The 26,315-nt window shown below is 39.2% G+C and overlaps 1 protein-coding gene across 2 annotated transcripts; it reads right to left on the reverse strand.

Moving 5' to 3' along the window:
* Window positions 1-8,750: 8,750 nt before the first annotated feature.
* Snai2 (snail family transcriptional repressor 2) lies at window positions 8,751-12,239 on the reverse strand. 2 transcript variants are annotated; one of them, XM_040751234.1, is made up of 3 exons: window positions 12,028-12,239; window positions 10,848-11,393; window positions 8,751-9,129 (listed from the first exon to the last, which is right to left on the reverse strand). In XM_040751234.1, the coding sequence occupies exons 1-3, from the start codon at window positions 12,104-12,106 to the stop codon at window positions 9,041-9,043; spliced, it is 714 nt and encodes a 237-aa protein (XP_040607168.1). In that variant the 5' UTR covers window positions 12,107-12,239; the 3' UTR covers window positions 8,751-9,040. The 2 variants fall into 2 exon arrangements, with proteins under 2 accessions (XP_040607168.1, XP_005080064.1); XM_005080007.4 differs by having other exon boundaries at window positions 8,751-9,945; window positions 12,028-12,237.
* Window positions 12,240-26,315: the final 14,076 nt, after the last annotated feature.

The raw sequence follows: 26,315 nt of genomic DNA on the forward strand, positions 1-26,315 counted from the left end.
TAAAAACTTAAGCAATAGGCACATGGTGAGGAAACAGCAAGCCTTAGCATTGGAGTTGGAATTTGAAGAAAACACTTCTGACTTTATAAGTTGGGTTTGTAAATAGTTGTATATGTTATGTATGGAATAGTATTATTTTACAAGTTATTCTCATATTGACTACATAATGAGAAGTTATCCATGTACTTCAGTGGTCTATAAATCTCAGGGTCATCTTCATGACTTAGGAGGTTCTGTATTTCACTGTATGGATATGCCATTCACACATATTCATCTACGAAGTAAACTTCTCTAATCATGCCTGTTTTTGGTGACTTTATACCAGTCAAGGACAAGAAATAGATGATAGATCCATGAGCGAAAGATGAATACTTCTTTTTCTTATGTAAAATACTATTTTAAGGAGAGAAGAAATGAATTTTAAATTCATTTTCAGTATTGATATGTATAAATTTACCATCATATTCTGCATGAAGAAAGAAAGTGCTAAGTTTTGATATCATTGAGTATGGAATTCTAGCATGTTTTGGCTGTAAGTTCCTGTACCTACCTGAAGCTACCTTCACTGTTGCTGTCTGTCCTCCCAGCCTCCACAGAGTTGATGACAGAAAAGGCATCTTTATCTTAGGCAACTTGTAAGGTGTATTCAGTTTAATCTGTAGTCAGTGGGATGCCAGAACAGCCTGGATTAAGATGCAACTGCATTCATTTGTTGTTTTAAAAGATAGTGTCAAGGATGGGGAATGTAGCTTCATAGTGAAATGCCTGCCTCACATGTGTATAGCTGTGGGTTCTGTTTCTAGCGGTGCAAAAGAAAACCACAGGAAAGAAACCAGCCATGAATACTTAAAGCAGCTAACTGAAATTAGTACAGGACAACTAAATATGTAGGCACTCTCTTATCAAAGACTTAAAAGTTTCAGGATTAATATAGAGAAAGAAATGGGATAGGAGAGTTGACAGGAACAAACTTTGGAAGTAAATTCAGGCTAGAGACTGTCTGGGAAAATTACCTAATCTGTCTCATCTGCCATGAACATGAGCAGCTAAGGGAGCTAGGGCCCTCCAGAAGCATGGTACTTCTTGGGCCAGCCAGCATACAGTGACAATGGACTGGTCTGGATCTATAGAGCTTTCCCTAAGTTGTAGAAATCTGAGAGTTGCAAATTAGAATAAACTTTTTCTTCTCATTTTCTTTTATTGCCTGGTTTTGCCACAGGAAAGCAATAGCAAAAAAGACCCTTTATATCTTCTTTAAAAAGCAGAAACCAAGAGGGACCTGTCTGACTATGTTAGTGAAGAAAAATCTATAGCCTGATCAGGGATCATTGTGCCTCTAAAATGCTCTATTATGGCAAATGTGCATTAATCTTTCTTTATAAATTTAAGAAATGAGGTCATACCTAGGTGTGGTAGTCATGCCTTTGTTCCCTGCCCTCAAGGAGCAAAAGCAAGAAGATTTCTGAGTTTCAGGCCAGTTTGGTTAGACAGAGCAAGTCCTAGGCCAGTGGAGGGAAGCAAAGTGAGACTCTGTCACAAACAACAAAACAACAACAAAAAATAAAATAAAACAAACCCAACAACAACATCGAAACTAACCATAAAAGTATACAAACAAACAACAACAACAACAACAACAACAACAAAAACAAGAAGAAAAATGGCTTTACTTTCCTAACAGGCAAAGACAGGCAATACCAGGTTTGCTTGGTATCGCAAAAAAGCCATCACAGTTAGGAGGTTCTGGGTATACTCCTTCCTTATACAAACTGTTTCCCTTGGAGAAAGAAGTTGGAAAATGGTTCACCTTTCACACATAATTTCAGTCATGGCTGTTTTGAAAGGAGTTGATAAATAATTTGGAATCTAAAAACCATGTGGGGGAACTCTTTTTTTGTTTATTTAAGAGTCTTGATTAATAATTCCTCCACTGCATACCTGATGTAGCCACAGGCTGGTCAGAAGTCAGTGGGCAATGAATAAAAAAGAGAGAAAGCCTTCTTGCTATAAAACCCAACCCACAATGCACAGTTAGCAATCACAGCTGTCACCTGCTCTTTGTCCCCACCTCATCTTGATGTGATTCCATCGTTCTTAGAGTATGACCTTCATACCCTCTATGTGAGACTCACATTCAAGCATACTGGAACATATCTCTAGGAGCCTTCTAATCAGACAGCCTGTGAGGGAACCAGCAGAGGCTCCTCACCAAGCTAGTAGATTTGGATGCCTAACAAAGCCCATGTCCATCAAAAAACATTGTGAGACGCAGAAGAATAGAAGAAGTACATATAACTTCTATTTATGCCCGAGGACAGCAGAAAGAGGGCACAGTTTGGTGTACAAGCGGGTCCTAGGCATCTCTCTACCCACTACCCTAAGCCAGCCTTTCTGTGATGTACTCTTGCCACATATATGGGATAGTATTCATTGATGACAAATGACCCTTGGGAACTGAACCAGATGGACATCTGCCATAAAAGGAAGCTGACACTATCTGATTATCTGCATGCTAGGAGATAATTGATGCTTGTTCTATGTGGCACTGCTTTCCAAGAAGGCAAGCTGTTTGTTTAGCTCCTTCCTGATCAGGTATAGTGATTGAAATCAAACATTCATTTTGTTTAGGTTTTGTAACCTTAGAGTGTGATGTTTTATTTTGTTTGCAAAGCATGATTTTAAAATCAGAATATTCTACACAAAATGTGAGAACACAATGCAATAATTACATTGATAATAATATGAATTCTTCTCAACACTAAATCTCACTGTTGCATAAGCAACAGGTAACTCCTTCATATATATGTGTGTGTGTGTGTACACATGCACGCATGCGCGTGCACATGTGTATATGCATCTGACAAAAGCAAAATAAGAAATGATTTGTTTTGCCACTTTCAGGGGATTTCAGTTTACCATGATGGGGAAGGAATGGCTGTGGTGGCATCCCAGTGTGTGCCAGTAAGAGCATGAACAATCAGGTTGGCACACTATGGCACCAGCTGGAACTGGAGACATGTATAACCTTCAAAGGGTCTCCTCTAAGTGACCTAAATCTATTAACCAGGCCTCACTTCTCAAAGGTTCTAGAACCTCCCTAAGAAACCAGCTAGTGGTTTAAACACATGGTCCTGTGTGGGACAGTTCTGTGTTCTGCTTTAAACCAACACACACACACACACACACACACACACACACACATGCACGCACACACATGCACGCACACACACACACACACACACACACACACACACACCACAATTCACACACTACTGAGAGTATGCTGGTTGGTTTTATGTCAGGTTGACATAAGCCAGAATCATTAGATAAGAAGGAATCTCAGTTGAAGCACTCTCTCCATAAGCCTTGCCTGTGGGGAAGTGTGTAGGGCGTTTTCATAACTAGTGATTGATGTGGGAAGGCCCAGCCCATGGTAGGTAGTGCAACCCTTGGAGAAGTGGCCCTGGGATGTATAAGAAAGAAGACTGAGCAAGTGATGAGGAGAAAGCCAGGAAGCAGCACTCCTCTATGGCCTTTTCATCAGTTTCTAATTCCAGCTCCTGCCCTATTGGAGTTTCTGCCATGACTTCCCTCAGTGATGTACTGTCCTGAGACAGTGAGTGTAAGGTAGCCTGATCAGTGTGCATTGGCAGAGGTTTTAGGGAACCACTGCTCTTCTTCATGTTTCAGCTATATGTGGTTCCTAGGATTTGTTGAGAGAGTTACCTGGAAGGGTAAGATAAAATAAACCCTTTCCTCCTGAAGTTTCTTTTGGTTACAGTATTTTATTACAGAAATAGAAACCCTGTCTAAAACAGAGAGGAATGCTTGTTACAAACTCGTACTAATTTTTGCTAGGAAATGCCTATTTGCAATTTTATGTACTAACTAATAAATGAATAAAATAAGAGTAAATGCATAATAGTAGCCCAAGATATGGAGAAAATGTACCAAATACCACCCACATGGCAAAATGACAAACATTAAAAAAGATAATAGAGACCAGTCAGGAGAATCATGAATCTTACTCAGGAGAGATGTCCATAGACTCTCCCAGAGTAATCCCTGAGCTGCACAGAGGAGACATTTTTGAGATCATAACTAGAAACCTCCAAATGGTGTGTGAGATACCTTAATCCCAAGTTTTGGTGCAGACATTTGTCTGAGACCAGCAGTGGAAGGTCTGAAATGGTGTGTGTGAGGTAGCCTGACCAGCTCACTGACTGGTAGACCAGGGCCTCTCTGTTTAAGGTTTGGTGAGAGATTGCACTTAGAGGCCTCATGGTGAATATTAAGCCAACCAGACTTCCAATTGTTAGTGAATCAGTAAGAACTGGTATGACACCCCCCTCATCCCATTAAATCATCTAAGGCTTGACAGGACAAGTACAAGAGAAATTAGAGTAAACTCAAAACCAAAAGGTAGTCTTGTCAGTCTCTAGGAATCTACAGGGGCCTCTTCCAGAACCCTCTAGTGTCAAATCTAGAGAGGTTCAAGGCCCTCAAAAAACAAAAGTGCTTGCATACAGGCCACTAACTTTTGTGCATAGTGTAAATTATTTCTCGACCACTTACCATGCCTAATACAAGCAAAAGCTGTTTTACTGTATTATTTAGGAAACAGTTATTAAAATATTTCCATATATTCAATATTGAGGCAGTTTTTTAAAATGATGTATCTGAATCCATTGATTTTTCAACAAAGAGTTGATGATACCTCAAGAATTTTGGTATTGCAGGTTATTGGGAAGTAGAGAAGGCAAGAAGAGAGTGGGCATTTGTGGAAATCTCTGTGTTCTTGCCTTCTACCTCACACCTAGGCCCACATGAAGTAAAGGCACTTTCTAGGCTCCATTTATGGCCTTCCATTCTCACCAGTGGCCATTTTGAATGTGTATAGTTGCCCAAGAAGCCAAGATCTGTCACTGAGCTTGAAGGTTGTACTTCCTGGGTTACAGGTAAGACATGCCCTCTAGAGGGGACATCATTTGGGGTATAAATACAGACTCTCAGGCCACTCAGGGCCAGATGGCAGGAGATTAGCAACCCATGGAGGGAACAGGGCACATTGAAATCCCTAAAGAATTGGTCCTGAGAAGACGGGAACACAGACTGCAGAGCGCGGCAAGCCAGGTATGGAAAGAAGCTTTTTCTACTGGCTATTCTGCTAATTCTTTGGGGGAACATTTTAACACAATTCAAGAATGTCCTATACATCTTTGCATCTTTATATGAATTGAAGTTGGAATTTACACGAGAAATAGAACTACATTAATTGTCTTTGGCAAGAGACGTTATCACTGTGTTATTCAGCTGGAACTCTCCTCATTCTTAGGCATTGCATGAGTATTTAAGTAAGTCCTCTGCTGCTCCATACCTGGAAATCATTTGATGCAAACCCCAGAATAAAGCAGGAGACAGGATCACATCCTTTCCACTGTCAAAGATGATGCTGAAGCAGGCAAGTACCTGGTCTTTCTCTTTGATTATTGCCAAGGAAAACTATCTAGGGACAATTTAAAGGACCTCTAAACTATTTCCGTGCTTCCATAAGAATAAGCTGAATGGATTCAACTGTTACGAAGTTTAGTGAAATGAATTGGTTCAAAATGCTCAAATACCCCTGCTTTCCCTAATAGCAGTTCTCCTGCTCCTGCTATAAATACCTACCTTGTTCCTTTTGGAGTCAGAGGACATGGATGTGCTGCCGTTTCCTCTGCTAATCTCTCATTGTTCAGGAGTCTGGCCTGGTGCCATAGAGGAAAAACTGCCATGCTTGCTCATCTGTACATGTGCTTTCCTCACAGGAATGATTGCTTCCTGGAGGGTTAAAAACCTGGACCCATTACTCACTAGCCATTCCCTCCTTTACTGCTAGATCTTACATGCTTACTGATTAAGAATAGGATTTCAGAGTGTCCCCCATTTCTTAGGTAGAAATGTTCCAGTTCAAACTGTCTTGTACGACAGAAAATCCTCCTATTTGAAAATTAGTTCTTCCCTAGATGAAAGAATACTGAATCTTAAATTAACTTTGTTAAAATGTTTCCTATATTTAAATAGGGGTCACTTCCAAGATGTGGCTGTTACCCAGAAAAGCTTTATATTTTTCAAACTTTTGATTGTCTTGTTACACCAAAGCATCCACATTTTAGTGGGGGAAGGAATGGCTGTTTAGCTTGGGAGACTTCTCAGCCTGAAAAGATAAAAGCAGGATGAGGAGTGTGGGTGTGGGAGGGAGCAGCAATGGCCTTCAGAAGATGAAGTGCTAATGCACAGAGGATGGAGAGCAGCTGCTTTTCATCTCCAAGAGATCAGGCCAGAGGAAATGGACTCCCATGTGAGACATCAGCCTAAGTAGCTGTACGGACAGCAAGGAGGGCCCAGGCTGGAGCAGCAAGATGTCTACAACATGGGAGAGACTTCCGAAGGGTGCTGATATTAGTAGTACAACTTTTGAATTGTGCTATTGCCCAGGTATAGCATTCACACATGGCATTTCAGGATGTTACCATTGTCTTACCAAGTTTTTAGCTGAGACCCATGATGTATAAAAATTCACTAAGCTAAGTGAGCGAGTTTCCACATTTTCACGGTGTGGGAAGCACAGAAAGTTGGAGGCAGAAAGTTTAGGTATGGTTTTCTGTTCTGTAGCTTGTCTCCTTTGCTACCTTGGATCCATTTTCAACCTGAGTTTTGAAACTATATTGGTGAAATAGAAATGTCCTGTACTGTTATCATAGCAAATCCTAAGCACAAGTATATGTTCTACACACTATCAGTATGTACTATATACATACCAATATGCATATATTAACATTAAATAATAGCAGCATTGATCTTGTAGAAACATTAGTACAATGTTTCTTCAGTTTTTTTTATCTGTAGTACTGAGACTCTGTTCCTATTTTGTGCTTTAGGAAACCTAAGCACAGTGTGATCCCAAACTTATATAAGGACACAAAGTGAATGTGGACAGGAATTTTCTTGAAAGTTACCATAACTGCAGTAACTTTCTTTTGACTTTGTAAGTTTTTCTACCAATTCTGTTGCTTTTTAATCAGTTCATTTAATGTTTATTCAAATGCTGTGCTGGTGCTATGCTGAGTACCGAGAACTTCCAACTGGCCCATATAGTGAAAAGGGAAGATATCCACCAAAGCTTGTGACACGGTGCGTGTTATTGCATGAATGAATCAGAAAATTTCCAAAGCTTTGTGGATTGCTGAAAGGAAGACATACAGTCAAAGTCATAGGTACAAATTCAGGCATATTTAAAGATTATCCTAGTATCTACTAAACCTTTATAGCCATGTTATTTTTCTAAAACTGGAATATTTAGATTAAGAATGAAATTATAATGGTGGGAATATATTGGAAAAATGTATTCTTCTTTCACTGAGGAATTAAAGTAATGAACAGATGTTTCCATTTGGAAAGGTAGCTGCTTAAATTCTGACACTAGGAAACTTTGCCTATAGCTCTAAGCAGTGAGAGAGTGAAATTGGGGTAACTATAGCTCCTGAGCAACCACCAGAGATTTCACAAAGACTTTCCTCAGCTTTTCCCTTTATAAGACACTCTCCTTGTTAGCTGACTTGATGACTCTCAGATTACTATTCTAATATTTCTGTCCCAGGTATACATAATTCAGTTTACTTTTTAAAATGACTTTATAATGCTCCAGGATAATGACAGGACATCACTTTCATACCCATAAACTGCTGTGCCAGATAATTTTGCTTCTGAGAACTACAGCCTGAGATATCCAAACAATTAAAAAGTATAATATTCAACTGGCTTTTTTCATCAAATACAAAATCGCTGTATACATGGGCTAAAATATAATGTAAAATACTCAGCAGGGAAAGCACCAGTCTAACATTTATTATTGGCTCCATGCTGGTGGTCTATTACTAATATATTTTGAGATACTACCAGCTTTTGCTTGAATAATAAAGCATCAAAAGAAAAAGACGATTTTGCAAATCCTGATCATGCCAGAAAGAAATGATCAGTTAATAGCAAGGAGAACCAGTGTCACAACAGTCTTCAAGTTGGGTTCACATATGCTCTGGTACCTAGTGAAGTTTCATCATCATTAGGAAACTCACATATCCATTAAGACAACATGAATTTGAATATGGGATGTATGATTAGAAAATGTTTTATGAAATACATCCTGAGCTTGGGTGGAAGCTTGCTCAACTTGGTCATACCATAAAAAGAGACTTTAGTTTTCTAGTTTAACTCTAAGGCCATCATACATATTACCTACATCACTACCAATGAGCTTTTTGTTTACAAAGCTTAATTCTTCAAATGTGTATTACTTGCGATTACTATTTCTTTCATGTAGGCATTTTTTATGTTTCCCTCTCATCTCATTAAATAATATTTCCTTTAAAAATATTAAACTATTCCAATGACATATGAAAAGATATAAATGATTATAATTTGTTTTCATAAAGTCAATAAAATTGACATTAGAATATTTCAAAAAGTGTTTTTGACTATTAACATGACCATTTGTTGTTCCAGAAACTTGCTAATAAGCTACTATCATGTTATTTTTTCTGAATGTGATAGTGCTTTAAGAGTTAAAAGGGCAGATTACTATAATCTAGCATAAATTAGTACTGCATATGTATAAAAATACCATTTATGTTTTTTCTTAACACGAAAAATAAATTTCAACAGTATTTGATATATTAAAACAAATGAAGGTTTTGAAAATAGTATATCAGCAATGAATTTTACACCAAAAAATGTTTATTGTAAAAAAAAGAGACCATGAAAATTACTTTTTTTAAAAAAGGAACATGGATTTCACAAGTATTCAGGTTGTATATAGGCACAGTTACAGACCACACCTCACTTTCATACAGAGTTCACTCAGTCATATAAAAATAAACACAATTTGCATCAACTACACAATTCATTAAAACAGGCACTTGGAGGGGCATTGTATTATTGCATCCATCATATGCATTTTCAAAAGTCTAAGTACATTACTAAATGTCTAAAATGCTCTCTTGCATTACATTGTCTTATAAATCACTAAGATTCTTTTAAAAAGTAAGACATGGCACACGCACCAGGAATGTTTGAAGTTTGTCCTTCCCTCCTCTTCCAAGGCACACATGGCAAAAATGAAACAAAACAAAAATATTTTAATACATTCTCTTGTGTTCTGTTCTTTTTCTCATATTTTTTTCTTGTAACGATACAGTTTAAAGCATTGTAGGCAATCCAGAAAAGGCTTTCATTCACCGATGACAACCAGACATCCGACATGTTAAGGAAGTAAACTTGGAGTACTTTATAAGGCACCTGAGATAGCATCTGGCAAACTCTCTTCCTCTTGCAAATACTATTACAACTCTATTACGAAGCAATACTGTTCCTTTTAGTTGAAATGGTTTGGCAGCATTGTAAATCTTTGCATTCTTTCTTAGTAAGAAAAGATGCAATGTGCTTTTCACTTCATCTTTAAAGAGAAAGGTTCTTGTCTTTTAGTCTTTCAATCTAGCTGTCAGTAAATATAATTTTAAACTTCACATAGAAAGGATTAATTTTAAGCATACAGATTCTGTTCTAAAGTTTCGTGTGTGTGTGTGTGTCTGTGTGTGTAACTCTTGTGTGTAACTATACATATTATTTGGTAGATAAGCACAAGAGAAAACTGCTTTGGACTTTCATTTGGCATTTAGCATTGGAGTGAAGAAATGCACTCTGTTCGAGTAAACGCTGTTTGCGCCACTCAGTGAGCCACACAGCAGCCAGACTCCTCATGCTTGTGCAGAAGAGACATTCTGGAGAAGGTTTTGGAGCAGCTTTTGCACTGGTATTTCTTTACATCAGAGTGGGTCTGCAGGTGTGCCCTCAGGTTTGACCTGTCTGCAAAAGCTCTGTTGCAATGAGGGCAAGAGAAAGGCTTTTCCCCTGGTTTGTGGGGGCAAGGGTAAGAAAAAAAAAATGACAGTCAGTGTTTTTGCAGGACACAAACTCAAGTAACATTAACGAATATTAACAGTAGTTTATCCAAAGAACGAGAATTGGCCTAGACTGATTATATCCTCCCCAACCCCCCCCCCCCGTGTTAGGCAGCTATATTCCTATCAGGCCTTTTAAATCGAAATTTCCTTTAAAACTATCAGCCAAATAGCTTCAGTTCTGCCAGACATGCAGAAGTAATTCAGAGTTAAAGGGCTTTCTCTTGATAAGGGTTTCTGCTTCAACAGGTGCAGGTATGACGAGAAGATTCCCACATTCCCAGTATTTCCCCTCTGTGGGCTGACTATGACTCTATAAATGCCATGACTCCCTGTGTACGCTTTTGTGATAAGAATTTTTTTTTAAATCAGCACCAAGAAACAACAACAACAACAAAAAAAACACAAAACAAAAAACAAACCAAAAAATAGATCAAATTTAGTTCCATCTGCTACTTAATTAGTCAAGAGTTGACAGACTTCACAGTGTAGACGTAGCCAAAAAACTATGGGAAATCCCTCTGTCTGTTTATCAAATCAACAGTAGGATCCAGGCACTTGTATTTGCTGAATACCAGGGGGCAGTTCTGCAGAACACACAGCAAGTATCTCACTCCTGCTTTCTAACTGATCTTTGAGACCAAACCTCCTCCATGTACTTTCCAAAGTCTAAATGCTGTTTACAGTTTCAGGAGCCGAAGCTGTTAGGAAGGAATGGAGTACTTGCTGCTCTAACAAGCTTTTGAGCAGCCAGGCAGCAGCTACCAGTGGTTCACCTCATGAAAAACACCCCCTGTCACTAGGTCAAGGCACCCCCACCGACAGCCCCAACACACAGCACATTCCTCTTACCTGTGTGAGTTCTAATGTGTCCTTGAAGCAGCCAGGGTCTGGAGAAAGCCTTGCCACAGATCTTGCAGACACAAGGCAATGTGTGGGTCCGAATGTGCATCTTAAGGGCACCCAGGCTCACATATTCCTTGTCACAGTACTTGCAGCTGAAAGATTTCCTAGATTGGGCATCACAGTGCAGCTGCTTATGTTTGGCCAGCCCAGAGAAAGTAGAATAGGTCTTATTACACAAATTGCACTGAAACTTCTCAGCTTCAATGGCATGAGGGTCTGAGAGCTTGCCTTGCAGTCTTTCCTCTTCATCACTAATGGGACTTTCTGAACCACTGTGGTCCTTGGACGAAGTATCAGATGGAGGAGGGGGGCTTACTCGCCCCAAGGGTGAGGAATATCCAGCAAGAGGAGAAAGGCCACTGGGCAGAGGGGAGTGGAATGGAGCTGCCGATGTCCACACAGTAATAGGGCTGTATGCTCCTGAGCTGAGGATCTCTGGTTTGGGTATGACAGGCATGGGGTAACTCTCATAGAGGTACGGAGAAATGATCACTAGGAGAAAGAAAGGGGGTGGGGAGGGGAGAAAATTAAGGCAAAATATTTTTAAATAGATGTACACCGTCTGAAACAGCACATAACAACACACACAAGGTTCCATGGTGAAGACAGACTCGCTTACAAGGATACACATAATGATGAAACATTCCCCCTTCGTTTGGGCTTAATGTCCTTGTGCAAGCTGACAGTTACCCTGGCTCTTCCTAACGGGGATTCTGGACGAGCCTTACAGTCCTCATTTATAAAGAAGAACTAGACACTACTGCAAAACTTTCTTTAGAGGTGCCTTCCATTTCATGCATGGGCTATTCAACATGTGCTACGACTGTGGGGGCAATGGCATGCAGGAATCCAGCTGCTTTCCAGTTCCTGGCTCCCCAAGGTAACAGCTCAGCCTCAGGGAAGGGTGTGCTCCTTTCAGCGAGAGCCACACTGCACTACCGGAAGGAGGCTTTCCTTGTAAGGGAAAAGCTCCAAAGATTTGAATTAAAACTTACTCTAGGTGATCCAGAGACTGTGAGCACTGTTTTAGGACAACGTTTAAAGGAAAGCAGCCCAGTGTGTGCAGAGCAAAGCAGTGGAACCGCGGTTCAATCGCGCACAGATTTGCAGAGCGTATTTTTTTTACCTGTGTGTGTGTCCAGTTCACTGTAGTTGGGCTTCTTGGAGGCGTTGAAATGTTTCTTGACCAGGAAGGAGCGCGGCATGGTGGCGGCAGGCTGGCGCGGGCGGATAACGGTCCAGGCGGCGGTCCTACAGCATCGCGGCGGCTCAGGTGCGGCGTGGGACAAGCGGGCGCCTCTGAAGTCACCAGGCTCTCTGCCCGACTGAGCTCTTCAGGGCTGGGAGGGGTTTTCTCCCTGGCTTTTACTAAAAGCATCCAATCACAGCGGAGAGGTTCGGATTTCAGCTCCTCCTTCTGGGACAGCTGTGAACAGAGGAAGAATCTGTTGTCAGACTAAATTATTCTGGTTGAAAGTGGGCTATTCAAGGCATTTCAGTGGAGTCTCAAAATACATTAAATGTTTTCAAAGAGGAAATTTCAGTTTTTGAGCATTGCGGGAAGGCGTTCGGGCTAGCCGAATGCGAGCGACTTGGTTTCCAGATGTGGGCCTTGTCGGGAGCGGCGTGGGCGGGAAGTAAGGGCCGCCCACAGGACCGCGGAGCCTTTGGAGACCGGAGAACCTATATTTGGAAGTAGCACTTCGAGGGGGTTTATTTGCACACGGGACCATGATCGCCCTGCTTTTTTGTAAAAGGGAGGTTAAGGCGCCCAGCTGCCGCTGAGGCAGGTCTGGCCAGCTCTAGGACCCCGCGCCGGGAAGTTAACTTGAAAGGAATGCCTTGCAGCCTATCCCAGGAACTGGAAGAGTGCAAAGATTAAAAGGGAAGGCTTGGGCAGACTCCGACCATAGGCAGACTTTGGAAGAAGCAGGGAAAGTTCTCATGAAGACACATGAACAAGACTTCCTTTGAAACACATAGAGCTTTAGTAAAAGAAAAAAAAGTGAATCTCTACAGACAATTCTTTAAAAGTATCTGTTTTAATTTAGTGGTGTTTTCGTTGGTAGGAGTTTTCAACACCCCGCCCGACCCTGGTTCCCCGCCACTTTCCTGGTTTGCAGTAAAAGATGCAAAAGGGTTCCTTTGCCAGCTACTTGACTGACAGCTTAGCCAGTCCAGTAGTCAGCCAATCACTTGCATTCACATACAGGAAGAGTTTTGAAAATGCTCCCAAGTGACTCATTTTAAAACTGAAGTTTTCGCCATACTCGTAGACAACTCCTGTTAATTTCAGTGTAATCCTGCCCCTTCCCAACAAAACCAAGGAAATAAATCCCCCTGAAGATCACTGACTTTTCTCTAATAGGTGCTGGAAGAAAATAGAGAAAAGAGAATAGCACCTGTGGTGTCAAGGCTTGTAAGAGAAAAGTGCACTGTCGGCAGCATAACTTCTTAATCTGAGGATGAGTAAACAGGAGTATGTGGGTAAGGGAAGAGGAAACACACAGACTCCCTGGGTTAATTTCAATGACTCCTCTTTCTCGTTCCAACAGTTACTGATTTAAATGTCAAACACAGAAAGGAGTTTATATGAATCCTTACATTAAAGGAACCGAATCTTCAGGAGACATGAAAACACCAGACTCCATTAGATTTCTCCCCAGGCTGCCATAAGTGCAGATCAGAGGCAGAGTTTGAATTGGCCTCTTCTTAGTGGGTTTGTTCATATTCAGTCACCTGCTTTATGGAGCAAGAATTCTTCCTCTTGCCACCTAATTTCTGGAGAAACACATCGTTTCTTAGAGATCTAATATCGTTGAGAGAGCACAAACCCACAGGACAACTGGGAATGTCAAAGGATATTTAAGTATTTATTTACTAATAATTATAACACACAAGATAACCTACTAAAGTGAGTTCTTGCTATATATTTAAAAGTTTAGTAGTAAACAAACTTTTTTTAGTAGTAGACAAAAAAGACAAAAAACAAAACAAAACAAAAAGCAAAAACTTGAATTTGAACCACAAATGCATTAACCAGCTGAGCTTTGTGCCCAGTGACCCAGGGTTGGGGCCTAAGTTACAGATGACAGCAAATGTTCATACCTTTACTTCTATAAAGAGCTTGTGAACTTCAGACTCTGCTTAAGGCTAGCCACAGCATAGAGCCAGGTTTGAGCTAAACAGGTGAGGTCTGTTCCATGGGCTGATGACATACATCACATTAAACAGGTGCTGTGCTCAGGTACAGTAGTGGAAAGTTAGTGTTAACCTGATGTGGTAAAAAATGCAATGGAAGGCCAGCTGTGAGGACTCTGGTATCACAGAACTGATTTTTTTCCTTGCAGACAGACACTGGGCTTCTATGGGTGAGGGTGCTGGTCCTGGTCACTAACTGAAAGATTTTGTTTTGCTTAGACAGCATAACAATATTTTAAATGTTTCATTCTGAATTCAAATAAAAGGAGAGGGTGGGGAGAGAGAGGTGTGTTCATGGCAAGTAGCCTTTGCTAATGCAAGGAATTAGTCCTAAGCAGGAGAGAAACTGGTGTCCCTTATTAGGCAGCTTAGAGAAGCCACCTATGATACACTCCTTGTGGAAGAGAACAGCAGCCAAGGGAAGCTAGAGATACCAGGTAGGCTAAATTAAGGAAGCTCAACCTTAAACTGTAAAATGTAACGACTATTTTTAGTGGACCTTATAACTCTTTTTCAGGCTTAAGACAACTGGAAGGTAATCTTGACTTATTTTTCATGGAACTCAAGAAAGTTCATCCCATTTTCTCATTCTCGCATTCCCTCTCCTTTCTGAACAAACTGACCAGGATGACTTGAATCTTTCCCTTGAGGCTCTCTGGTTTCCTGGGGTCTTTCTTTATCCTGGCTGTGATTTCCTTTTTTTTTTCTGGGAAAGACACAATGGTATTCTCCCATCAGAGAAAGGCTGGAGTGGAAAAAGCTGGTACTCACTTTGTGCACACTTTACGTCTTCATACACACAGAAAGTAGAGCGGAAGCTGCCAGCTGTATTAAGGAAATGCAGTAAGTCTATTATCTGGTGGTACTTCCAGACCTTAAAGAAGTGAAACACCCCATGCTGGGCCCTGAAATAAACTGTCTGTCTTTGAAACAACAGCATGTGGCTGGGCTGTCAATGTGTGAAGAGATGAAAAGTCATTGGTTTGTCTGTGGTATCTGGGGATTACCATAAAATACTTAATCTAAATATCTACTAGAGAGGAACAGATTTTTATCTTATTAACTGAAGCTTCACGACAGTGGTGTGATGCCCTTGTACATGTTTATATCTCTGGGTGAATTTGGACATATATTCTCATTTCTGATTTATTATTTAACTCAGTCTTTGATAAAGTAAACTATCCACAGAAATGACATTTCCTTCTAGTATTTTGTCTTCTCTCTGTGAAGCCATGTTTACTTCTCATGGCTAATTAACTTTAGAATAAACTGGAAATAAATATTCTCTTACATAAAAGGCAAATTTTTCAGAATCCTGTACCCACACAGAATTCAGAGGATTCTGCTTATATACTTTGAACTCCACACTAAAGACTTGTCTGTCTTTGAGATATGGAGGAAATTAACACACACACACACACACACACACACACACAGAAACATATGTTAATAATTATAGTAAAGACACACAAGTGTGCACGTGCAGATACACATGTGCTCCGCGCCTGTGTGTGTGTGTGTGTGTGTGTGTGTGTGTGTATCTACTGAAACTTAGATGGGAAACAATATCAATGAAATGATGTCAGCATGCTCTTCCTGGTTAAGAATCATTCACTAGGCCCATAGCTTCTATCTGTCTCTCTCTCTAAAGTTGAGTAACAACTGCACATGTGACCAGTATTGTTCAAGATCCTTTAAATGGGGAGTCCATTTTATTAGGCTGTTTTCTGCTTTCAACTGTATTCAATGTCTTTTTCCTCCTTAGAATTCGATGATGTCCTTTTTTGCTAGGCAGACTAACCTCTTCAGTGCTTGATTTGCACTTCTGGTAGAGTAGTGACGATGCTATCCAACGAACCAGAAAGACAAGCAAATGTTATTCCTGCCTGATGTTTTTTTTACAAGAGCTCAGAGATACATGGTTGTAAAGAGACACCTTTTGGTCAGCTTTGGAAGTCATAGAACTTTCTTTACTTTTCTGTAATTTCTTGACAATGGCTGCCACCTACTGGTAAGTAAATTGACATGACTGTACATTAAGTGTCCTGATTTTGTTTTTTAATCACTACAATTTCAAATGAACACTACTTGTTTTAAATTTATTGGAATATTCCTATTTTTCAAACTCATCATGTGACATTAAACAACATATTACTGTTTCTTTATAAGAGAACTTAATTTCAGCATGATCAGACACAAGCAATATTTTTGTCTTTGTTTTTGAGCTATGGTCGTACTATATACTCCTGGCAGACTTGAGACCCAATATGTAAAAATATACCTGCCTCTGCCTCCCAAGTGTTGGAATTAAAGGCATGTACACACACAGCTTTGAAGAATGAAGGAAACAAAAATAGTCTAATAAACAGCTCATATGACCTAGCTGCTAGATTTCCATAAAGACCCATAAAGCATTTCAAGACAGTCGCCCAAATTTAAATCTAGGAAGGAAACATGTAATGGAGATAGAATTATTTTCATCCCCTGTGCCTTTACCATCTAGGGTCTGCTGTACTACTGTACTGTTATGGTAGCTAAGCAACACTCACTTCTATGGATCCATGTGGTCAGGGATAATGATAAGAACAGGTTCTGGTTTTTTTTGTGGGACGATTTACTTTTACTATTTTTATTATATTTTGTGTCTATATGGAAGTATGTCCTCATAAATGATACTTGTAGAGGCCAGAAGTTCCCTGGAACTGGAAACATAGGGAGTTGTGAGTCACTTAATATGTGCACTGGGAGCTGCACTCAGTTCTTCTTCAAGAATATGTGCTATTAGCATCTGATCTCTCTCTCTTTGACTACAGATGGTTATTATGAGTTACCCATGACACCTCACAGTTTGCATGTATTATTTTAGTGATTATCCCTTAAATTACTAATCATACAAGGTATTATTCTTGTCTTCAGAAGAAGAAACAAATACACAAATTGTTTTCAACAGATCATACTGGTATTTAATAATGAGTATTTAACTTTTATGCATTCCTTGAAATTTTCATATAATGTACTTTCATCATATCCATCTCCCATATTATTTATGTTTAAATAATCTACTGAATTCCCTGGAACATAGGCAGCCAACTGGCCACAGCCCCAAGAAAAGTACTTCTCTGATACTAGTAACTGTTAGCCGCCAGTAACTCCCATCTATGCTAAAATGGTTAGCTGACTTGACCTTGTGGAGTTTTCATGCAAGTAACCACAGCTGCTGTGAATTCATGTGTACAACAACATTATGTCCAGAGGACTCATTATGAAGTACTCCTCTCTATCTTTCAGCTCTTGAATTCTTTCTGCCTCCTCCTTCTCAATGTTTCCTGAGCCTTGAGAATAGGTTGATATAGATATTTATGAATGATCACTCACAGTTTTTTCTCAGTATTTTTACCAGTGATGGGTTTCTGCACTAATCACTCCCTGCAGCAACTAGAAGCTTCTCTGATTCAAGTTAAAATCAGTATAAATCTAAGGCTGTAAACATTAAATATTCAGAAGGGAGTTTTACAGCATGCCAAATTATCAATATAACATCAATAGGTTTTCCCCTAGTGTCTATGACTTGGCTAACTTCCACATGTGGCATGAATTTGCTCTTGTGGGAATTCATGAATTCTAATCAAGAGAGTGCTTGCTCATCCTCATACATGGTCTTGTCACTATTTTATCTATGGGCACAGATTACCTGGTAGGGTTGTATTGTAGCATGCAAGTTAGGTTGTATTATAGCATGCAAGTTAAAGACATTATTTTTGTTTGTTTGTTTGCCTTGTTTTCCAGTAGGAAACAGTGGAAAGATAATCTAAACTTTCTGGTCAGTTCAAGTTAGATTTGTTATGTACTAAAACCAAAGTATCTGGTGTCTTCATCCACAAGGTCTTACCATCTAATTGTGATAGACAAAAAAAAACCTAATGCAAGAGCCTATATTAGTGTGGCCATCTCTGGGACATTCTTGATCCATAACTCAATGTGTAGGGAGCCTATGTCTACCACTGCATAACTTCTGAAAGCAGTGTTGTTTACCAATTCAGGGGTCCTCTGTTTAACTTCTTTTAAAATATATTTTTAATTAGCTTATAAACTAGGGGTCTCCCTTCATATATCTTTAGTTTTGGTTAGACGTCCTCTCATCCACCTTTCTCCTATTCTTAAATCTTTCATCCCAGTATTCCCTGTCCTCTTCAAATTATATAACAGAGCTGTAGTAATAAAAACAATATGGCACTGGTACAAAAACATATGCATAGTGTAGTTTATTTTTAATCAGTGTCAATTTTCTGTATTTGTTATTTAATTATTGTCATGATAGAGGTAAATCATCCTGCTAAATTGTAGAACAAGTCTGAAAGAATGGAAGAATGAATTCTCTCTCTCTCTCTTCTCTTCCCATCCCATAGTTTTTCTTTCTTTGGAATTAGAATGTTGGATCTTTCCTCCAACAGAGAACTAAACTTCAAAGTAACAAAGTAAATTTGAAAATCTTTCCCAGAGATACCAGGTAGTTGTACATTCTTTACTGTCATCTTCATCTTCTCAAGAACTTACATTTGTATACTTTCAAGAGCTTTTATCAGGTCAACCTAAGTCAAATTACATAAATGAATAAAACAAATGAAGCATTAGCATGACAAAGAATGGCTCAAATTTTACCATGAAAGGATAGTGGCTAAAGATAATTTATTATGGGTGCCTCCTGAGGCCTGGGGACTACACATGGGGGAACCTGCCCCAGTGGACCATCCAATCCAGAGTCTGCTGAATTTGTGGTGCTAGTCCCACATCTGCCATGGAAGGAGGCAAGTGTGGGTCTGTTTCTGGGACATCTTCTGGTGCCATGCTCAGAGCCTCCTAAGGCCTGCGGACTGTACATGTGGGGATCCTGTCCTGGTGGAACAGCCCATCCAGAGTCTACTAACATCGCGGTCCTGCCTCTACCCAAGAGAAGAGGAGAGCCATCACAGTATTGGAACTACTTTTACCAACTGGAAGAGAACCTTTGACCTGTACCCACCAGGAGAAGGAGAGACCCCTATGGTACCCACTGGAAGAAGGCATGGGAAGATGACAGTATAAAAACACAGTCCACAACAGAAAGATCTATATGATGCCACCAGAGTCTGGGGACTCCACACCAACAAAACCTGAATATCACAACACAAATGAAGCAGAAGAGAATGACTATAAAAACAGCTTTACGAAGATGATGGAGGCCCGCAAAGAGGCAATTAGAAAATCCCTTAAAGAAATGAAAAAAAAACAAACAAAAATTCAAGAAATGGAAACAGACAAATCAAAAATTGCAAGAAATAAAAAAATCTCTTGCAGAAAACAAAGAAAGCCAAGAAAAAAAAAACAACCCAAGCAAGTAAGGGAACCAATTCAAACAATGCAAGGTTTGAAAGCTAAAATAGAGACAATAAAAAAATACTACAGTTTGAGGGAATACTAGAAATAGAAAATCTGGATAAACAATGAGGAACTACATATGCAAGCAAAAACAATAGAATACAAGAGATGGTAGGCAGAATCTCAGGTGTTGAAGATATATTAGGAGAAATAGACTCAATGACCAAAGAAAATCTTAAGTTCAACAAATACCTAAAACAAAATATCTGGGAAATATGAGACAGTATAAAAAGACCAAACTTAAGAATAATAGGTAATGAAGAAGGTAGAGGAACCTACTTCAAAGGTACAGAAATCATAGAAAACTTTCCCAATCTAAAGAAAGACATGCCAACAAATGGACAAGAAGCTTACAAAACACCAAATAGAGTGGACCACAAAAAGGTCTCCTCGCCACATAATAATCAACACACTAAGCATACAGCATAAATAAAGAGCAGTGAAGTAAAAAGGCCAAGTAACATATAAAAGCAAATCTACTGGAATTACTTCTGAATTCTCCATGGAAACTCTGAAAGTCAAAAGGTCATGGATAGATAGTCTATCAACATTAAGAGACCATGGATACCAGCCTAAACTACTATAATAAAAAAGGCTTTCAATCAATATAGATGGAGACAACAAGATATTCCATGACAAATCCACTAATCTAGCACCACAGAAAGTTATGTAAGGAAAATTCCAATATAAGGAAGTGAACTAGACACACAAAAACATAGGCAATAGATAATCCCACTTTACCAAAAGCCAAAAGAAAAAAAGGAGGAGAAATGCATACACAATAATACCAGCAACAAAAAATCAAATCAGACAAGAATTAACAATCAGTGGTCATTAATATTCCTCAATATTAATGGTCTTAGCTCGCATATAAGAAGACACGGGCTAACAGAATGGATATGAAGACAGAATCCATCCTTCTGCTGCATACAAGAAACACACCTCAACTTAAAAGACAGATGGTACCTCAGAGTTATGGGTTGGAAATAATTTTCCAATCAAATGGACCCAAGAAACAAGCTGGTATAGCAATATTAGTATCTAAAATATTAGATTTCAAACTAAAATCAGTCAAAAGAGATGAAGAAGGTTATTTCATATTCATCATAGGAAAAACCCATCAAGATGACTTCTCAATTCTGAACATCTATGAACCAAATACAAAGGTACCCACATTCTTAAAAGAAACATAACTGAAACTGAAATCACAAATAAAATCTCACACACTTATAGTGGGAGACTTCAACACCCCACTCTCACCACTAAACAGGACCACCAGACAGTAACTTAACAAAGAAACAAAGGAACTAACATAAGTTATGGCCTGATTGGGTTTAGTGAACATCATAGAACATTCCATGCAAACACAAATGAATATATTTTCTTCTCAGTACCACATGGAAGCTTCTCTAAAATTGACCACATACTCAGCAACATAACAAACCCCTGTATATTATCAGACCACCATATTTCAAAGTTAGAATTCAACAACAATGCAGAAACCCTACAAACTCGTGGAAATTAAATAATGTGCAATTGTACCATTCCTGGCTCAAGGAAGAAATAAAAAAGAAATTAAATAAATACACAAACTTATGGGACTCTTTGAAAGCAGTGGTAACAGGAAAGGTCATAGCTAAGTGTCCCCATGAAGAAATTAGAAAATAGCCACACTAGGGAATTAACAGAACACCTGAAAGCTCTAGAACAAAAAGAAGCAAATTTAACCCAGAGGAGTAGGGGCCAGGAAATAATCAAAATGAGGGCTGAAATCAATAAAGTAGAAAGAAAGAAAACAATACAAAGAAACAATGTAACAAAGAGTTGCTTCTTTGAGAAACTCAACAAGATAGAAAAAACTGTTATCCAAACTAACCAAAAGGCAGAGAGAGAAAATACAAATTAACAAATAAGAAATGAAAAGGGGAAATAACAACAGACACTGAGGAAATCCAGAGGTCATACTTTGAAAAACTGTATCCTACAAAATTCAAAAATTTAAAGGAAATGGACAATTTTCTGGATAGATATCACTTACCAAAACTAAATCAAGAACAGATAAGCAATTTAAATAGACTGATAACACTTAATGAAATAGAAGCAGTCATCAAAAGTCTCATACCCCCCAAAAAGCATAGGGTCAGATGGTTTCAGTGCAGAATTCTACCAGAAATTCAAAGAACAGTTAATACCAATATTCCTCAAATTGTTCCACACAATAGAAGCAGAAGGGTTATTGCCAAGCTCTTTTTACCATGATACAATTACCCAAGCCACACAAAGGCACAACTACCAATGAGAACTACAAACCATTATCCCTCATGAACACTGATGCAAAAATAAAATACTTGCAAACCAAATCCAAGAACACATCAGAAAAATCACCCACCATGATCAAGTAAGCTTCATCCCATGCACACAGGGATGGTTCAACATATGAAAATCTGTCAGTACAATCCACCATATAAACAATCTGAAAAAGAAAAACCACATGATCATCTCACTAGATGTAGAAAAGGCCTTTGACAATCGAACACCCCTTCATAATAAAGGTCTTGGAGAGATCAGGGATATCAGAAACATACCTTATCATATTAAAGGCAATATTCAGCAAACCAGCAGTCAACCTCAATCTAAATGGGGAGAAACTCAATGCAATGTCTCTAAAATAAGGAACAAGACATTTCTCTCCATTTCTCTTCAATATTCTACTTTAAGTTTTAACTAGAGCAAAGAGAACAAAAGAAGATTGTAGCAGGTTACAGGTGCAGATGGAGTTGGGGGATTTAAGCTGGGCGGGGCTCATGCGTAATCTCTTGTGGTGGACAGGTCACAGGAAACAGCCTGTGAGGACCCTTGCAACTGGAGCTTGTGGCAGCCGCCTGCCTCTTGTGTAAGTGTTATTTTTCAAAATAAACCTACTTTAACATATATTGGGTCTAGTGAATCTTGATTCCCATGCAACATCTGGTGTCAGAAGTGAGATAATTTGGCCCGTGGGCAAATTCACTGACCTACAGCTGTGATGCACAGTGGTTAGGCTATGTAAACGTGAGGCATAGGTATCAGTCTGGCACTGTCGTAATTTAGCAGCACCCAGATTGAACTCTGGCTTACACAGCTCCCATCCCCCACCGGCATGTCCTACTCTAGTCACTACTGCCAACTGGCAGCCTTGCACTGACACATGCTCCTGAGTCCCTGAGGTCCAAGGCCTCCCTGTGCAGTCCTCTGCTCCTGATCCCTGCTGTCATGTCCAGCTCTCACCACCACTGCCACTGCATGGCAGACTTACAGTATTGCTTGCTCTCATGAGCAAAAATAGGGGCCTCCATGATGACCCCTACAGGAGGCAAATTTTCAGTTTTTAGGGATTGGAACTCTATTCAAGTAAAACAAAGCACAAGATGGGTTAAGTGTATAGGACCAGAAGGACAAAGAGGAAGACTGAGGCCATATGTGACTGACATACTGATAACTGTGGGGTCTAGTATCAGATATGAATCATAAACAAGCTAGCTCATCGTGGTGGAAAAAATATGGTAAGGCACTACAGAAAAGAGATACCGACCATCCAGGCTGTATAAAAACAGAATATAAGTTCCAACTTACAGAGGAACCAAAAGCCCTATCCTTGAAATGGCTAACAGATGAACATGTCTGTGTAGGGCAATGGCCAATAACCTCTGCGAAAGTAGAGACTTCAGGAACAGCCAAATGCTGTTCTACTAGCCCATGGAATTCTCCTGTATTTGTTATAAAAAAGAATCTGGTAAATGGAGAATGCTTACTGACCTGAAAGCCATCAATAAAGTAATTCAGCCTACAAGTTCTCTACAGCCTGTAATGCCCTTGCCTTCTCTGATACCTAAAGAATGCCCTATTGCAGTGATTGATTTAAAAGTTTGCTTCTTCACTGTAACTTTACAAGAAAAATATAGGGAAAAATTGCCTTCACAGTGCCTACTTGCAGCAATTCTCAGCTGGTTAAGAGATGTCAATGGAATGTCTTGCCACAGGGAATGTTAAATAGTTTCACCCTTTGCCAATACTTCATGCAAAAACCTTTCTTAATAATTCATAAACAATTTCCACAATCCATAATTTACCATTATATGGATGATATATTGTTGGCTGATTCTAACAAAGGAATGTTGGAAAAGATGTTTGAGACAGTAAAAGAAGTTTTACCTAACTGGGGATTGCAGATTTTCCCTCAAAAATACAAAGAGGAGATTCTATCAATTATTTAGGTTATAAAATAGGTCTACAAAAATTAGACCACAAAAAGTACATATCAGGAGAGATCGTTCCCAGAATCTTAATGTTCTTCAAAAATTACTGGGAGAGATTTCTCAGCACAGACTATTATTGGAGTAGAAGGACATTATTTGAAAAACTTAAAATGGCTCTAAAAGGGGACAAGGACTTAAATAGTCCATGATTTTTATTGGCTGAAAAGGAATTCAAATGGGTAGAAAAGAGAATACTATAAGCACATTTGGACCTTGTGGATCCAGAACTAGACTGTATTCTGGTTATATTACCACCTAGAGAATACCGTTCAGGGATACTGATGCAGAGGAAAGATATCATATTAGAATGAATATTTCTACCACATAAACAGAACAAAAACCTAAAAACATACATAGAGAAGATGCTTGATTTGATATTAAAAGGCAAATTACGACTTTGTCAACTGACAGGAAGGGACCCAGCAGAAATTATAGTAACTTTAGCTAATGAGGAAATTTCCTCCATATGGAAATATAATGAATATTGGCAAAGGGCTTGTAGCAACTTTTTGGGAACAATTAGCAACAAGTATCCCAAAACTGAGAGAATCAAATTCATAAAGAAAACGATTTGGATCCTTCCATGTATTGCAAGAAAAACAGCAATCTCTGGAGTCCCTACATTCTACACTGGTGCAAGCTAATCAGGGAAGGCAGGATGTAAATCAGAAAAAATAAGTAAAGTAGTTCAAAGCTAGTTGGGGAAGTCCTGTGTATATGTCAATAAAGCACTGTTGGCCATTAGGGGAAGCAAGATAGGTTGGACTAGGAGTCGAGGAGGACTCTGGGTAGGAGAAACACAGGGAATCAAGATGTAACCGCCATAGGGATAGAAGCCCGGAAACTTCTCCGGTAAGAGAAATACTTAGATTGGCAGTTATGGGGTAAATACTTAAGTCAGAGATAGCCAGTAAGAAACAAGCAAGTCCAACAGCTTCATAATTAATACAGTATCTTGTGTATTATTTGGGGACTACAACGCGGCAGAGCCCAGGCGACTGGCGGGGCGGGGGGCGGGGGGGGGGAACAACCAAAGTGGTGATAAGAAAAAGGCTTCTCTTTACAAAAGCCCTTATAACTCTGCACAAAATGCAGAATTGTATGCCATTCTCATGATACTTATGGATTTTATAGAGCCTCTCAATATAGTTACTGAATCTCAATAAGCAGAGAGAGTCATTTTGTACATTGACACTGCTGAATTTATTTCTGATGATATGAAATTAACTTCATTATTTATATGATTACAATAAACAATCAGGAATAGGGCTTATCCTATATATGTAACACACATCAGATACCTTACCAGTGTGCCAGGTCCTCCATCAAAAAGCAATGATGAGATTCATTGTATATTAATAGCAAGTATGCTGGAAGCATCAGAATTTCATTAAAAACACCATGTGAATAGCAGAGGTTTTAAAAAGGATTTTCCAGAGTTACTATGTGATCCCAGGAAGAGATGACACATGAGGTTGGCATCCATGGTAAGATAAGACCATATGGAAATATATACCAGTAATTATGGGTTAATACTTAAGACAGAACTAGCCAATGAGAAGCCCTGGACATTGGCTGACAGCAATGTAACTAAGAGTCTCTGTGTGTTATTTGGCATTGATGCAGCTCTGTGACAAGGCTAGTGTGAAGAATGCTCATTACATAATGGTGCCCAGACTTGGGGCATAAACTTCCGCTTAACAAAAGCTTAAAAATGGATTTTTAAAAATAGAAGAACAGAGAGAAGCACAGCTTCTTGGTAGTATCATTTTTCTTGTGTGGGCTCTGTTTTGCTAGATACAAGCAGAGACTCATGTGGCTCCCTTATGGGAATCTTCCTGACACAGCATGAGTTGCAAAAAATACAAAACTAAAAAAACCCCACAGGGCTCTTTGAGAGGCCACACTACTAAACAAGAATGGTGTGTACGAGCAGCTGGCACTGGCAGTGGCTACATCTCCAAGCCAGCAGCGTACTGCTTGATGTTGGCATAGACTAAGGCAGTGAGCACAGCTCACAGTGCCATGTTGGTAAGTCAGCAGCTAAAACAGCTGCCACTTTAATTTTAGTAATGTTGTTTAGCAAGTAAAAGACACATGGCCATAAAAGCATAAAGATTTACAGTAAAGTCAGATTCAGATGAAGTAAAACCTATAAAATATTTATAGTGTATTTTAAAATATACCTAGGCTTGGGAGAGAAAAAGAAACAGGATAGTGATAGTAAGAAAGAAAAAAAGGAAGGAAGGAAGGAAGAAAGAAAGAAGGAATAGCTGGATGTGGTGGCACATGCCTTTAATCCCATAATTTGTGAGTCAGACACAAACAGATTTCTGTGATTTCAAGGACAGCTTAGTGTACAGAATGAGTTCAAGGGCAGCCAAAGTACAGAGAAACCTTGTCTCAAAAAAAGGAAAAAGTAAAAAAAAATAGAGTAGCAATAGTAATAATAAGTAAATTTAAAAGCCATGGAAAATACACAGAGAGTCTGGATACTGTATGC

The sequence above is a fragment of the Mesocricetus auratus genome, unplaced genomic scaffold (assembly GCF_017639785.1).
Source record: "Mesocricetus auratus isolate SY011 unplaced genomic scaffold, BCM_Maur_2.0 Super-Scaffold_100008, whole genome shotgun sequence".
NCBI lineage: Eukaryota > Metazoa > Chordata > Mammalia > Rodentia > Cricetidae > Mesocricetus > Mesocricetus auratus.